The sequence below is a fragment of the Numenius arquata genome, chromosome 6 (genome assembly GCF_964106895.1).
Source record: "Numenius arquata chromosome 6, bNumArq3.hap1.1, whole genome shotgun sequence".
Classification (NCBI taxonomy): domain Eukaryota; kingdom Metazoa; phylum Chordata; class Aves; order Charadriiformes; family Scolopacidae; genus Numenius; species Numenius arquata.
Window position 1 is genome coordinate 40383449 of NC_133581.1, and position 12513 is coordinate 40395961.

A 12513-nucleotide genomic window follows, 5' to 3' on the forward strand; every position below is an offset into this window, starting at 1 on the left:
TTAGGACCTGGACAGACTAAACCATGGCTGACCTACATATTATTACACTAGTTCTGCTTCAAGTGTGAGACTGGACCAAATGACCTACAGTGGTCTTTAAACGAACGCTTCTATGGTGGCTGTTGCTTTTTTTGTAATCTTGTAATATTACCTTATATGAAGTTTTCACTTTTCACTGCAGCAGTGTATTATTTTAAACCAAATGATATCTGGGAGTTCTTTTTTGAGGTTTACAGTTTTATCACTCCACTATCTGTCAGTACACCCCTCCGCACTCTACTCATACACAAGCATCAGCAATGTGCTAGTCAGCAAAACAAACACAATTTAAATATACTACTCCCTTCCCAGGGATTTAAGGCACTAGCCATTGCAAACAGTCTATTTTCATTATTTAGACAGGATTTCAAGAGATCTCTTTCTTACCAATGGCCAAATAGAACATTCAGATACCCTTCATGAGCCACGTGTCAAAATACATCACCAAAACATAAATTAAGTTGTTCAGCTTTGGAAAACTAGCCACAGTGCACGTGCCTGGTTTTGCCACAGCAGCATGTTGAAATTCTGGATTACAGTCCATTTTCAGCAGTTCAGCAAAGGTTTATGCATTGCGTTGTAGCACTTGTTTCAAGAACTAATCTGTGTGAATGAGAATATCAGCCTTAAGAGAGCATCTTGAATGCGGCCTCAGACTCTTGCCACTGAGCAAGCAGAGGAAACATTATCCTGACGTAACACTAGGAGTGTGGTTTCGTGTGCTTGTTCGAGGCATCCTCTGTTTCCTCCCTTACTAGTGCTGTAATCCTATGATCTGGAAGGGATGCCAGCGTTTTTCTAAACCAACTACAAATTCCAGTAAGTTGTGCTGTAAAGAACAGTTAGGAGGGAATAATATGTAGGTGTTTTGAAATGCAGATGCAGCAGGTACATCTAAGTCACAAGTTGTAGGATTCCTGTCCCTGCTTAAAGATTTGATCTTGTGACTTACTTCAGCAGACTCTAACAGAGGCAAAAGGTTTTCTCGCATACATCTACCTGGAAATTACAGCTACAGTATTTTAATGAGTCCCTATGTAGAATTTCAGTTTGCTGTCCTGTAAGCTCATTTTTTAAGCTGAACAGTCACTGGTAACAAATAAGGGAAATAACACAAGACAGAAAGAAAATTCTTACTCTATTAAAAGCATAACATCTTTCCTATTTCTTTTTCCATATAAGTAAGCACCAAAGAGAAAAACTTTTTCATTTACAAACTGCAGCAGTATTCAAGTAACAAAAATATACTCAAATAACAATGAAAAATAGAAAACGTTACAAAAGGAATAGGTTGAAGGTATTACAAGTTATTTTCTTGCAGCCTGTTTGTATTAGTTATGATTAGGAACAGGAAATCTTCAAAACGTCTTACGCATTTTGGTGTGCCCTTGACTAAACAACATGAACCCTCTCTGCTCGTTTCCTTTCATGACGATTGGAAATTACAATAATTAAATTTCCTCCCAGGCTGGATGGTGAAGCTTAATTTAGTAATGTCTGAAATATACTCTGGCATCCTTGAATGGAAAGGGCTACAAAATCCAAAATACATCTTTATTTAAATCCATCCTAAAATTTTCTTCTTGTACTGATGCCCATAAACCATGAATTTTTAACAATTATCATTCACATCAAGGAAATTAAAAATTTTAAAGCTTTTCCCAGCAAGTCCCATTTACCTTATGGTAGCTTTTAAAATAGTAAATTCCCTGCTGGTGAAGTTTGTCTTCATCCCTGGACCTTCTACAGCATTTCACATACCTGCATGTTTATCTATAGCATACGAATAGCAGCAATCAAGTAATTCCTTGTGAGTGAACTCTCCTGAACCAGGAGTCAAAAATCTAGTGAAAATTAACGGTCAAGCTAGAAGCATTCTGGTTCTGGCTCCACTAACATTTGTGCAATGGTCTCTTTTCTGCTAACTTGAAATGCTACAAAGACTGGAGTCATCTTGTGTCTTCCAATCCTTAGTAACATTGACCTTAGTCTAACTCTCTCTTCCAACCATAGAAAAATGACTCAACGCTATTTGGCATTGTAGGGAAAAGGACGGAATTGAGCTGACACGGGAAGAAACATTCAAATACCGATTCAAGAAAGATGGAAAAAAGCAGTATCTAATTATTAATGAGTCAACCAAGGAGGACAGTGGACACTACACTGTGAAGACCAATGGTGGGGTATCAGTTGCTGAACTAATTGTGCAAGGTAGGCACAATTGTTACAGGTATTATTACAGAACCAGAGAAGCTGAAAAAAGAAAACAAGCTGAAGGTAACCTTCTCCAGGATAGTTCACTGGGGTAGCATAATCCTTACGCCAGGGAAACAAAACGACTTAGTAAGGGGCATAAGGTTTGATAATAAAGGCCTCAAGGAGAACTCAGACCTGTGTGCCGGATGTAACAGATACCCTGATAATAACAGGTGCTTAGCTCTCAGTTGGTTAAAGCCTGTATGCGGTGGATTTCCCTTCATATTTCACCCTTCCACAAACAGATCATTCAGCCTGAGCCTTTTCTACTCAGTAAATCCCCACTAACTGTCTACCACAGAGCTATTCTGATTTGTTGATGTGTGTATCAATTATTCTCACAATATCAGAGAAAAAGCTGGAAGTTTATCAGAGCATTGCGGACCTGACAGTGAAGGCACGTGACCAGGCAGTCTTCAAGTGTGAAGTTTCTGATGAAAACGTGAAAGGAATCTGGTTGAAAAACGGAAAGGAGGTGGTCCCAGATGAAAGGATAAAGATCTCCCATATTGGCAGGTTAGTCTTGTTTCAGAAAAAAGGTACAGGCTTGGGTATTGCATCACAATCCACAGGAACTATTATTCTCAGGTGACAGGAATATAAGGCAAGGGTCCAGCTATAAGGACAAATATTAAAAACCTTCTCATATGCAATCAACATATAGTGACAGACTTGCTTTGGTATGTATACAGTCTTTCGATGTTGGTACATTTTGCATGTATTGCATCAGTGGTATATCAGCAGAATTCATTCTCCATTTTCATTAGGATTTCATGTTTTGTTGCTATTCAAACAATCTAGACAATATATTGTTGATAACTTTAAAATTAGCAGTAGTGTTTAGAAAGATTAAGATAGCACTTATGTATAAACCCCTTCAGAAAAATTAGTGTTTATACTAACATATACAGTTGTGCAATTCTGTGCTCAAGTTTCTTAGCAGTTTAACTACTAATGGGAATGGAGACCACAAAGATTCAGACGACAGACAAGCATTGCATGTTAGGTAAAGCCTTCTTTGGTACTCCTTTTCTGTATCCTGTTTTGAATTTACAGTAATACAGGGAGTGAGCATCAATTTTTAACTTGTTTGTTCAGAATTTACTGTAGTCACAACCTGATGAAATTAAACCAGTCAGCAGTGTTACAACTACCCTAGTAATGGTAAAGGACCTGACTAAAGCAGAGGAACTGCTTCCTCTATTCAGACTGGACTATACATCTACCTTGACAAGAAAAATCCATTTATAGACAACATGCTGATGTGGATTTGCTTGAATACTGGAAGTAGAGCAGTCTACAGCCCTGACAGTTGTTGACTTGATGTTAGGGCAAGTGGAGAAGAAACAGTAATGTCCGTGAATATCTTATAGCCTGCACCTTGTCTCTTGAGATAGCCCTGTTTCTCCTGGGGAGGTAAGGGAAGGGAGTGGAATATATTTTTTTCATGTTTCCAGAATCCATAAGCTAACTATTGAGGATGTAACACCAGATGACGAGGCTGATTATTCCTTCATCCCTCAGGGATTTGCTTACAACCTTTCTGCCAAGCTTCAGTTTTTGGGTAAGCTATCTTCAAATATGTAATGGAAACTGCAGAGGGATAAAAATGACAGCATTAATCATGGTTATACCAGGAAAGAGTAGGCAGAATCGTTTTCCTGATACCTCAATATAGGCACACTGGTCTTCCCTGTCATTTTGTGTTATTATTATCACATTGTTTCACAGAGCCTGTTTTCCAGTTTATTGCATTAATCTGTTGATGTATGTGCCTTATGAGGTTTTAATGATGAATAGTTTTGAAATTACTTTATGGGTGCGGATGCTATGTAAATTTTGTTTTCTGATCTATTTCTCCTACCCCCCCCTTTCTTTTTCCCTCAGAGGTCAAGATTGATTTTGTACCAAGAGAAGGTAAGAACAGCAGTTATTATTTATATGCAAGTAAACATGTTTTCAATAACAAGAGAAGCAGTGTTTTTTCATTTTTAATTTAACACATGAATATTTGCCTTGCTTTTTTCTCTATACAGAGCACTCAAACTATATTTAAAACCTATTTTCTCTGCTCTTGCTACAGAACCTCCTAAAATCCATCTTGACTGTCTGGGCCAATCCCCTGACACTATTGTTGTGGTGGCTGGGAACAAATTGAGATTGGATGTTCCCATATCAGGAGATCCAACACCCACTGTCATCTGGCAGAAAGTAAACAAGGTAATGTGTAACCTGACACAATGTTTGAGGCAGAGAAGTTAATTTTCCTTCTCAAATCTTACTTTGATTTACAATTCTTAGTTGCAAGTATTTTCATCTTCCTTTTATTTTTTTTTTAAACCTCAAGAAAAAAAATAATTAAACAGCTGAAATGCAGCTGTTTGGTATTTAGTTGTTTTTGTGAGAGTCATCCTGACCTGTTCTTTTTCTGAACCGTTGCCTGTTTTTCTATTCTAAAAGAAGGGTCTGAATATATATGAGTAGACATATGTACATGAAGACAGTAGGATATCATGCAGGTTTATTCTCTTCCTACCTCACAGAAAAAGAAAGAAATGATTCATCCCCATCATCTTTTAGGATGGACATGTTCTGGAGATGGCAGCTTCTTTTTTAAAAAACAAAAAAAAAAACAAAAAAAAAACCAAAACAACAAACAAAAAACAACAAACCAACACTTTCTCAAGAATTCTAGAATCTGTGAAGAAAATGTCTTAGCAGACCACTGGGGTAAAACTGTATTTTGTATAATAAAAACAGAGGCTATTTGCATTATCAAAGCAATTACAAAACATCAAAGAAAGAATTTAGAAGCTAGACACAAAATGTTAAGCGAGCTTCCTTTCTGGCTATCTCAGAACATCCCCACTCCACCATCTGTGAGCTCTTGAGCTATAACTAGCACAAAACACAGAAATACTTTGCATAATATTCTACAGCATCATTACACTTCCCAAAGATGTAGACAAAATAATATTGCCAGTTATATTAATTTCCCCAGTCTCATTTCGTCATGATTCTGCCACATTCTTTTTTCAGGTTAGCATATTTAATAACAGTACATTTTTTTGCAATGCAGAATTAGTGTAGAAAAAAAACAAAACACAAAAAAGCCACTTGTCTCTCATTTGGGAACTAAGGGAAATTGACTCTCATACACAAGTTTCTCTGATAAAACGGTGACTGGGTATCTGACAATCCCAATACAGTGTTATTTCTAAGACATGAGGTCTCAAGATACAAGTCCAAGAAGCCAGTCTTGTCTTGAAGGATCTACAGTATATACTTCCTAATGAAATCCTAAACAAACAGTAGCACCGCTTCAGAACACATTGTTTGATGTGTGTTATAGACCTGACTATACTTCTCAGTGTTAAAACATTTACATCGACTTACTATCCAACTGTTACAGAAATAAGTAATTTTTTTTGTAGTTCCACACGATGAGTAACTAGTACCATGGGACACAGTCAGATTCACAACCAGTTATAATTCTACTGCGGGAATGTCATGCATCTTTGTTTGTTATGCTGTAAATTTGGTTTTGCCGATTTATCCTTTCCTTAATCCACTGCAGTCTGATATATTTATTTCTATTTCTGCTTTTTACTTTCATATCACTTGATTTCCTTCCTAGGCCTGCTTGCTGCCTCACTTTGCTCCTTGTTTTTCTTACACCTCTATATTCAAGCCTTCTAACAAACCTATGGACTCTTCTCCAACTTGCATAAACAGCTTTACTGCTCTGCTCAGAAAGACTTAGCTGACTTTCTGTGGTTTCTTTGCTTATCTAGAAAACTGACCTTGTTCGAAGCAATGATGATTCCATGACCCCCTCAGAAAACGGCAGTGATTTAAATACTGATAGTAAGGTAAGTTCCTTATTATTTACGCAAGCACACAAATACACTTAGCATTTTCCAGATAAAAGGGCCTATTCAGAAGAAAATAAAATTAAAGTCAGTAGATACAAAAACTGGTGAAGCAAACAGCACATCAGGCCCAACACCATGCCTCACAATGGTGATTACCAAACACTTTGAGTGGGCACAAGAGATTTAGTAAGATGCTGATTGAGGAAATCTCTTTCTAATCACCATCACGTGGTGGCTGGATTACAAGGAATCAATGCAGTTGTCTGAAAACTTTTTAATATATTTGTGAATGTTTATCACTTCCCCACCCCAACTAACCTATAAGCTTCAATAATAGCTACAGGAAAAAAAATTAGGATGAAAGAAATCTTACAGGACACAGAGGAAGATGACTGGGTCAAGAGAGTGGACTATGTATGTACAAAACAGTGAAAGAGGATTCATTTTCCAACAAGTTTCCTTTTTGTCATAAATAACTTTCATTTTGATAGGTTTATTGGTGCATAATAGATGTAAAATATTTTTAATCTTTCTCTGGGTTAGGGTTCTGCTGTACAAGTCACTATGCAGGCATATATGCTTTCTAATCGTTCCTGTTCTAAGTCTAAAGATATGTGGGCACATAAAGACGAGAGAAGAAGAAAGGACCACAGCAAAGTTGTGGTCATTATGTTTAGACCTCAGCTCAAAGAAGAACAGAAAGTTACCCCTATGACATTGAGTGACGGAAATCATACCGATGCCATAAACTGTTTCAAGAAGCATGGTAAATTTTTAGAGAGATATTGTTCAAATCTATGTTATCTGATGCCAAATGTAGATAATGTTGACCAGGAAAGTTTGCTCAACCATTTGAATTTGCAAGCCATCTTGAATTTACACAGTATCCAACTGCTACCCATGAAACTTTCAATTTATACTAACAGTTATCCCAAGTAGGAATTTGAGGAAGTACTTAGTAACTTTGAAATGTAACTGCAACTAGCAATGAATCTTAACAACCTGCAGATATTCAGAATGAATTTTCCCAGATGTTATTTATGTGAGCCACTTAGTCTCTCTTTTCTCTCCTCTACATACAACTAAAACTTGAAATACTTTATAGCTTTTCAATAATTTTGATAATATTCAACGATTTGAAGATTTTCACTAGCTTACATACACGCCCATCAGGCTGTCTCTGACACAACTTATAATGACTTTGCCCCTTTCACTGCCCACAGCTTCTGTTTGAATCTGAAGGCAGAGTTCGTGTGGAGATGCATGAAGACCACTGTGTCTTCATCATCGAAGGAGCAGAAAAGGAGGATGAGGGAGTATACAGAGTTATAGTTAAGAATCCAGTGGGAGAAGATAAGGCTGATATCACCGTCAAAGTTATTGGTAAGTGAAGGAAGGAAACAACCAGAGCACGAAAGCATCTCGAGTTCACTGAAACTCACCCTTCTCTAAAACTGAAGTTCCGACTTCAGGTTTAGAAAAACGGAAAAGGATCATAAAGGCAGGAATACTATCAATCACAAAATTTGGCAGAAGTATTTTTCACAGGAAGTTGCCTTCTGTGTGAAAAGGTAAGGGAACAACTCTCAGTAGAAATCCATGTATTTGCTTTTTATATATCTCCAGCTTCAGGTGATCCTATTATTTTACAGATGACATTCCCTTCTGAAGAATATGCTTCATGCTTATCTGAGATAAAAAAAAAACTTGTCATTTTGTTGTGGTTTACATTTTTAAGCAAAAATTACTTCATTCTATAAGCAGTAAACGGTTAATGGAATAAAGACACATAATGTATCTGACATAAAATAAACAGATTGCCACCGTGAGTCACAGAAGAGCCGGGGGAATATGAGTCAGTAGTTTTTATAAATTTTTTCATAATATTTAACTTGTTTATACCCTGCCACACATATGACAAAAGGTCAGGTTATAAGTAAATTTAGAAATGATAAAATAAAATTATTTTTGTCTATAGTATTAAAATTTAGATTTCACTGCTTAGGATTTATAAAAAGATGAGAAGAGACTTAGTATTCACCTAAGGTAGGATATTTACTATGAATATCTCCAAAACAACAAAATATGGGAGACATGCAGCCATTATAAAGTTTATTATAGAGAAAATAGGAAACCCTGGAGCAAACCTCTTCTTACAGAACAGAAATACCTTGTAACCTTACATTTTTGCAAAAAGTTCATTGTCTGGGAAGAACAAGGGAGCTGAATAATCAAATGTTATTTTAAAGGAAAACCAACCTGACATAGAAGCATCAAAAAGCAGGATTCACTCTAGACTAAGATAGTACATTCTTGATTGTACCTGCTGTTGCTACCTGACAAAGCTGAATCAATACAATATGGAAAAAAAGTTAAAGAAAAATATTTTATGACTTGTACACAGAAATTGAAACAGTATCAACTCTCATTCTCACACTTTCTTCAGATGTTCCCGACCCTCCAGAAGCTCCCAAAATCAGCAACATTGGGGAAGATTACTGTACTGTGCAGTGGCAACCTCCTAAATATGATGGTGGGCAACCCGTACTTGGTAAGAAGTGCTAAAAAAAGTCCCCAGCAACCTTGTTTATATTTTTGCTGCTCCTTCAAAACGGCACTGAAGGGTTCTCTATGTTTATTCACTCTAGGAAGGCTCACCCTCAGAAACTAACTACCCTAATAAGTCAAACCTTCAAACTGGTCTAGATTCTGGCCCTTCAATTTTAGGGAGAGAGTGCCCCCTACCCGTGCTATTTGAATCAAAGAAATATTTCAGCAGATAAATTACCAAAGCACAAGAAGGTGATACCAAAGATAGTTAAAGCTAAATACTCTCATTCAAGACTGAATTTTTAGGTCAGTATACAGGCCTTTGCACTTACCTAGGAATTCCAAAGCAGATCTGTGGCCGCTTCAGCCACCAACTCCAGTCATCTGCAATCTCAAGCACTCATGCAATATATGTTTCTTTTAGGAAACTACTTCATAATTCTACTTCATATACAACCACATACCACAGGTCACAAAACACTTTTCAATCATTTTAATTACCTTAAAATCTTTACTAAAAACTAGAGGCCAAAGTTATCACATGATGCAGGAAATGAAGAGAAGCAATCAAGAGTATCACTGATACCATTTCATGTTCTCTGCAGAGCACAGTATTTTTTAAGGTAAAACTCCCTGTGATCCTTAGAAGGAAAAGAAAATAATGCAGGATCTTGGCCAATTTTAGGGAAAAATTCCTCTGGACTCCAAATCTAGTAATTCGTTTATTAAACTCAAACTCTGAAGTTCAAGTTTCTTTTCAAAAAAATACACTGAAAGCTATATAGATTCCCATGGGGATGCCAGTATTCTAAATTTCTTTTAACCCCCTGCATAGCATCTGGAAGAGAGGAGTTTGTATTTGCTTTTGGATATTTGGACTTCATTCAATTCGACAATATAGTAACCTCATTTAATTCAACAAAAGTTATCTGTGCAGGAATAAATAAGATACTACTGGTCCAGTCCTTTGTGGTTTCATCTGTTCTGAGAGGAAGCACGCAAAAAGTTAACAATTTAAACTGTTATGTGCAAAGATATATACCAATAGGTGTCCTGTTACCACAGCCAACCCACACACCACCCTGCCCTTGACTATGCAAAGCCTGTGATTCGGTTTTGTAGAGTTTTCAGGACACATATATTGGAAAGTTCTTTGGTTTGTTTTCACTGTCAAAGGAATGATTTTGTTAATGTTCCACTAACAACCCTTTACACGACATGAGGAGGCTTCTTCAGTTAGCACAGGACTGTACTACTAATAGAGCTAGAATAAAACACCTGGGGGGTAAAGGGGGGAGGGGAGGGGGGGGGGGGGAAGCCAAGATGCAGCACTATCCATTCAAGCTTTAAAAGCAAGTTAAAAAGGCAGGGGAAAAGGCATATGCATTCTTATCTGTCTTTATATTGTTACAGACGGCATTGCAGGCAGTCTGCTACAGTCGTTACTAGCTATATCCAACAAATATAGAAAAGAAATTCACACTCAATCTTCACTGTTACACAAAGCTTTCATGAGGTCTCGTGTACTCTTTGTATTACTAGAGCAGTATCTTTATCTATCACACATTCTGTGCATTTGGGGAAATAATCTGCTTTACCAAATGTCACCAATAGTACCAGTATTGTCTTTTTAATGTCCTTTTTACTTTTTTTTTTTTTTAACAAACTGGAATTCTGGTATGCCACAGTGAAGAAGTGTCTCAGTCCTGACAGGAAACTATGTGTATCTAAAAATGGCAGAAAACCAGAAACTGAGTTGCTGAAACTTCTCTAAGTCTCACAGGCTGTGGTGAAGAGAGTAAAAAGCAGGAACACGTCTTTGCTTACAGCATTTAACACTGTTTAAAAGCTACTGAAAATAAGCATGCTAGAAGGAACTTTACACATTAGAAGTGATGATCAAAGGTACTTCCACCACTCATTTCCCAAAACATTCTGTGGACTCCCATGCTCTTGCAATTCAGTGTAGACAGAAAAGCCTCCTGATGCATGATGTCTGTGCCTACAGTATGTTAGCAAATGTACCTGTTGTTCTCCATCTCTCGCACTTACACCGTCTGAAGGATCATACTTTCCAGGTGTACCAAAGGGACATCTGCAAGTTCAACAGCCTCGACCTTCGTGAGCAGCAGGGACTGAATCACTGACCTACACACAGCTCAATTCATAAGTCTTTACAATATGTTTGCTATAGACTTATTGTATTGTAGCTGACCACTGCTACAGACATACCCTCTGTAGACTATGGGTAGAAACAGACGTATAATATATAAAAATATGTGGTACGTGTAGGCCTCTATTCAGTGTATTTTCTGATTATTCACTCCATAGTAAGAAAATTAATAGCCTGAAAAACAAAATGTGTTTAAAAGAAGACTACATGCATCACATCCAGACATATCATTTGCAACACAGAAGCAGCAGAAATTTAAGATAGCTAAATGGAAAGAAACCTGATAACTCTTTTGTAACAGGTCACTGGAAAATAATTTATACAAACGTTTCAAATGTGATATATCACCATCCTCCATATTAGGGATCAAAAATGATAGATTTCATTCACAGTTTTGGGAAATGAGAAGTTTATCTTTTAAACCAATAGACTTAGTCATTCTGAAAAACAACACAGTAGCGTGGGAAAGGCTGTGGGTGTTGAGGTGGCAAGAGAGATGTACTAAAGACCTGGATTCTGGACATACAGACTACACCTAAGCTATACTACAGATTTGTTCTGCAGCGCATCCAGCTCTCTATAATCATAGAACTTCACAGGGAATTAGAGGGGGGGAAAAAAAAAAAATGCTGCATGGCCAGGACTCATTCCACTATAGGACTGAAGCAGAGCTGGGATCTGCACCATCTGGGAAGCACTCCATTGCAATTCCACTTGCAATGGACCCAGAGATGTTACATAAGTTTGATGAGTCATTAAAAACAAAAACACAAACAAAAAAAAACAAAACACAAAAGGAAGGATCAAACTCTTCTTCCAACTAATTTTTTTGCTTTGGGATTTATGCTGTTAGTCAAGAATAAGTGAATTGCAGCAGAACATAAGAAAAATTAATTTTTAAACTCTGTCTCATCTTACACATTTCAAGGCAATTTGTCCTTCACTGAAAGGACAAATTCTGCTGAACTGCTGTGTCTCATTAATTTCTCTGACATTAGGAGTGAATGACCACATTCTGACCAGAAAGGATTTAGCATTTAAACCAGCTCTGCTAGTATCTCTATTCTGCATACATCTAAATACCTTAATAGTAGTGTATAGCATGCAAAATGTGCTTAAAGCCTAATAACAGACATAGACAATTCTAAGTAACTTCTACTCTGAAAAGTATAATTGTTCTGGTAAGAACGTCATAGAGAAGGAAAGTAATACAAAAGGAAACTGCAGGAAAATACCAGTGTCACACAATTCAGTTACATACAATAATTCTGAATCGCATTTGGCTCTTTTCTGCCATTGGGGAAAAAAAGAAAAAGTTATTTTCTTTTTTCCTGCATGTGAGAGAATAATTTGCAGTTGTTTTACATTATGAGAGCTATTCTTTCCAGGCTACATTTTAGAGAGAAAGAAGAAGAAGAGCTATCGATGGATGAGACTGAACTTTGACCTTTTAAAAGAGCTAACCTATGAGGCCAAGCGAATGATTGAAGGAGTAGTTTATGAGATGCGGATTTATGCTGTGAATTCAATTGGCATGTCCCGGCCAAGCCCTGCCTCGCAACCCTTCATGCCAATTGGTGAGTTTTACTACACTCTATATTATTTCTAGGACAAAACCAA

The 12513-nt window shown here is 37.1% G+C and overlaps 1 protein-coding gene across 1 annotated transcript in view; it reads left to right on the top strand.

The window, feature by feature from the left end:
• The window catches only part of MYBPC3 (myosin binding protein C3), a 65449-nt gene that overhangs the window by 29976 nt on the left and 22960 nt on the right, over positions 1-12513 (top strand). The window contains exons 17-25 of the mRNA XM_074148615.1: positions 2084-2250; positions 2646-2811; positions 3753-3859; positions 4183-4212; positions 4379-4515; positions 6090-6167; positions 7394-7553; positions 8617-8721; positions 12282-12470. Of these exons, the coding sequence (XP_074004716.1) occupies positions 2084-2250; positions 2646-2811; positions 3753-3859; positions 4183-4212; positions 4379-4515; positions 6090-6167; positions 7394-7553; positions 8617-8721; positions 12282-12470 (1139 nt within the window). The remainder of the gene's footprint in view (positions 1-2083; positions 2251-2645; positions 2812-3752; positions 3860-4182; positions 4213-4378; positions 4516-6089; positions 6168-7393; positions 7554-8616; positions 8722-12281; positions 12471-12513) is intronic.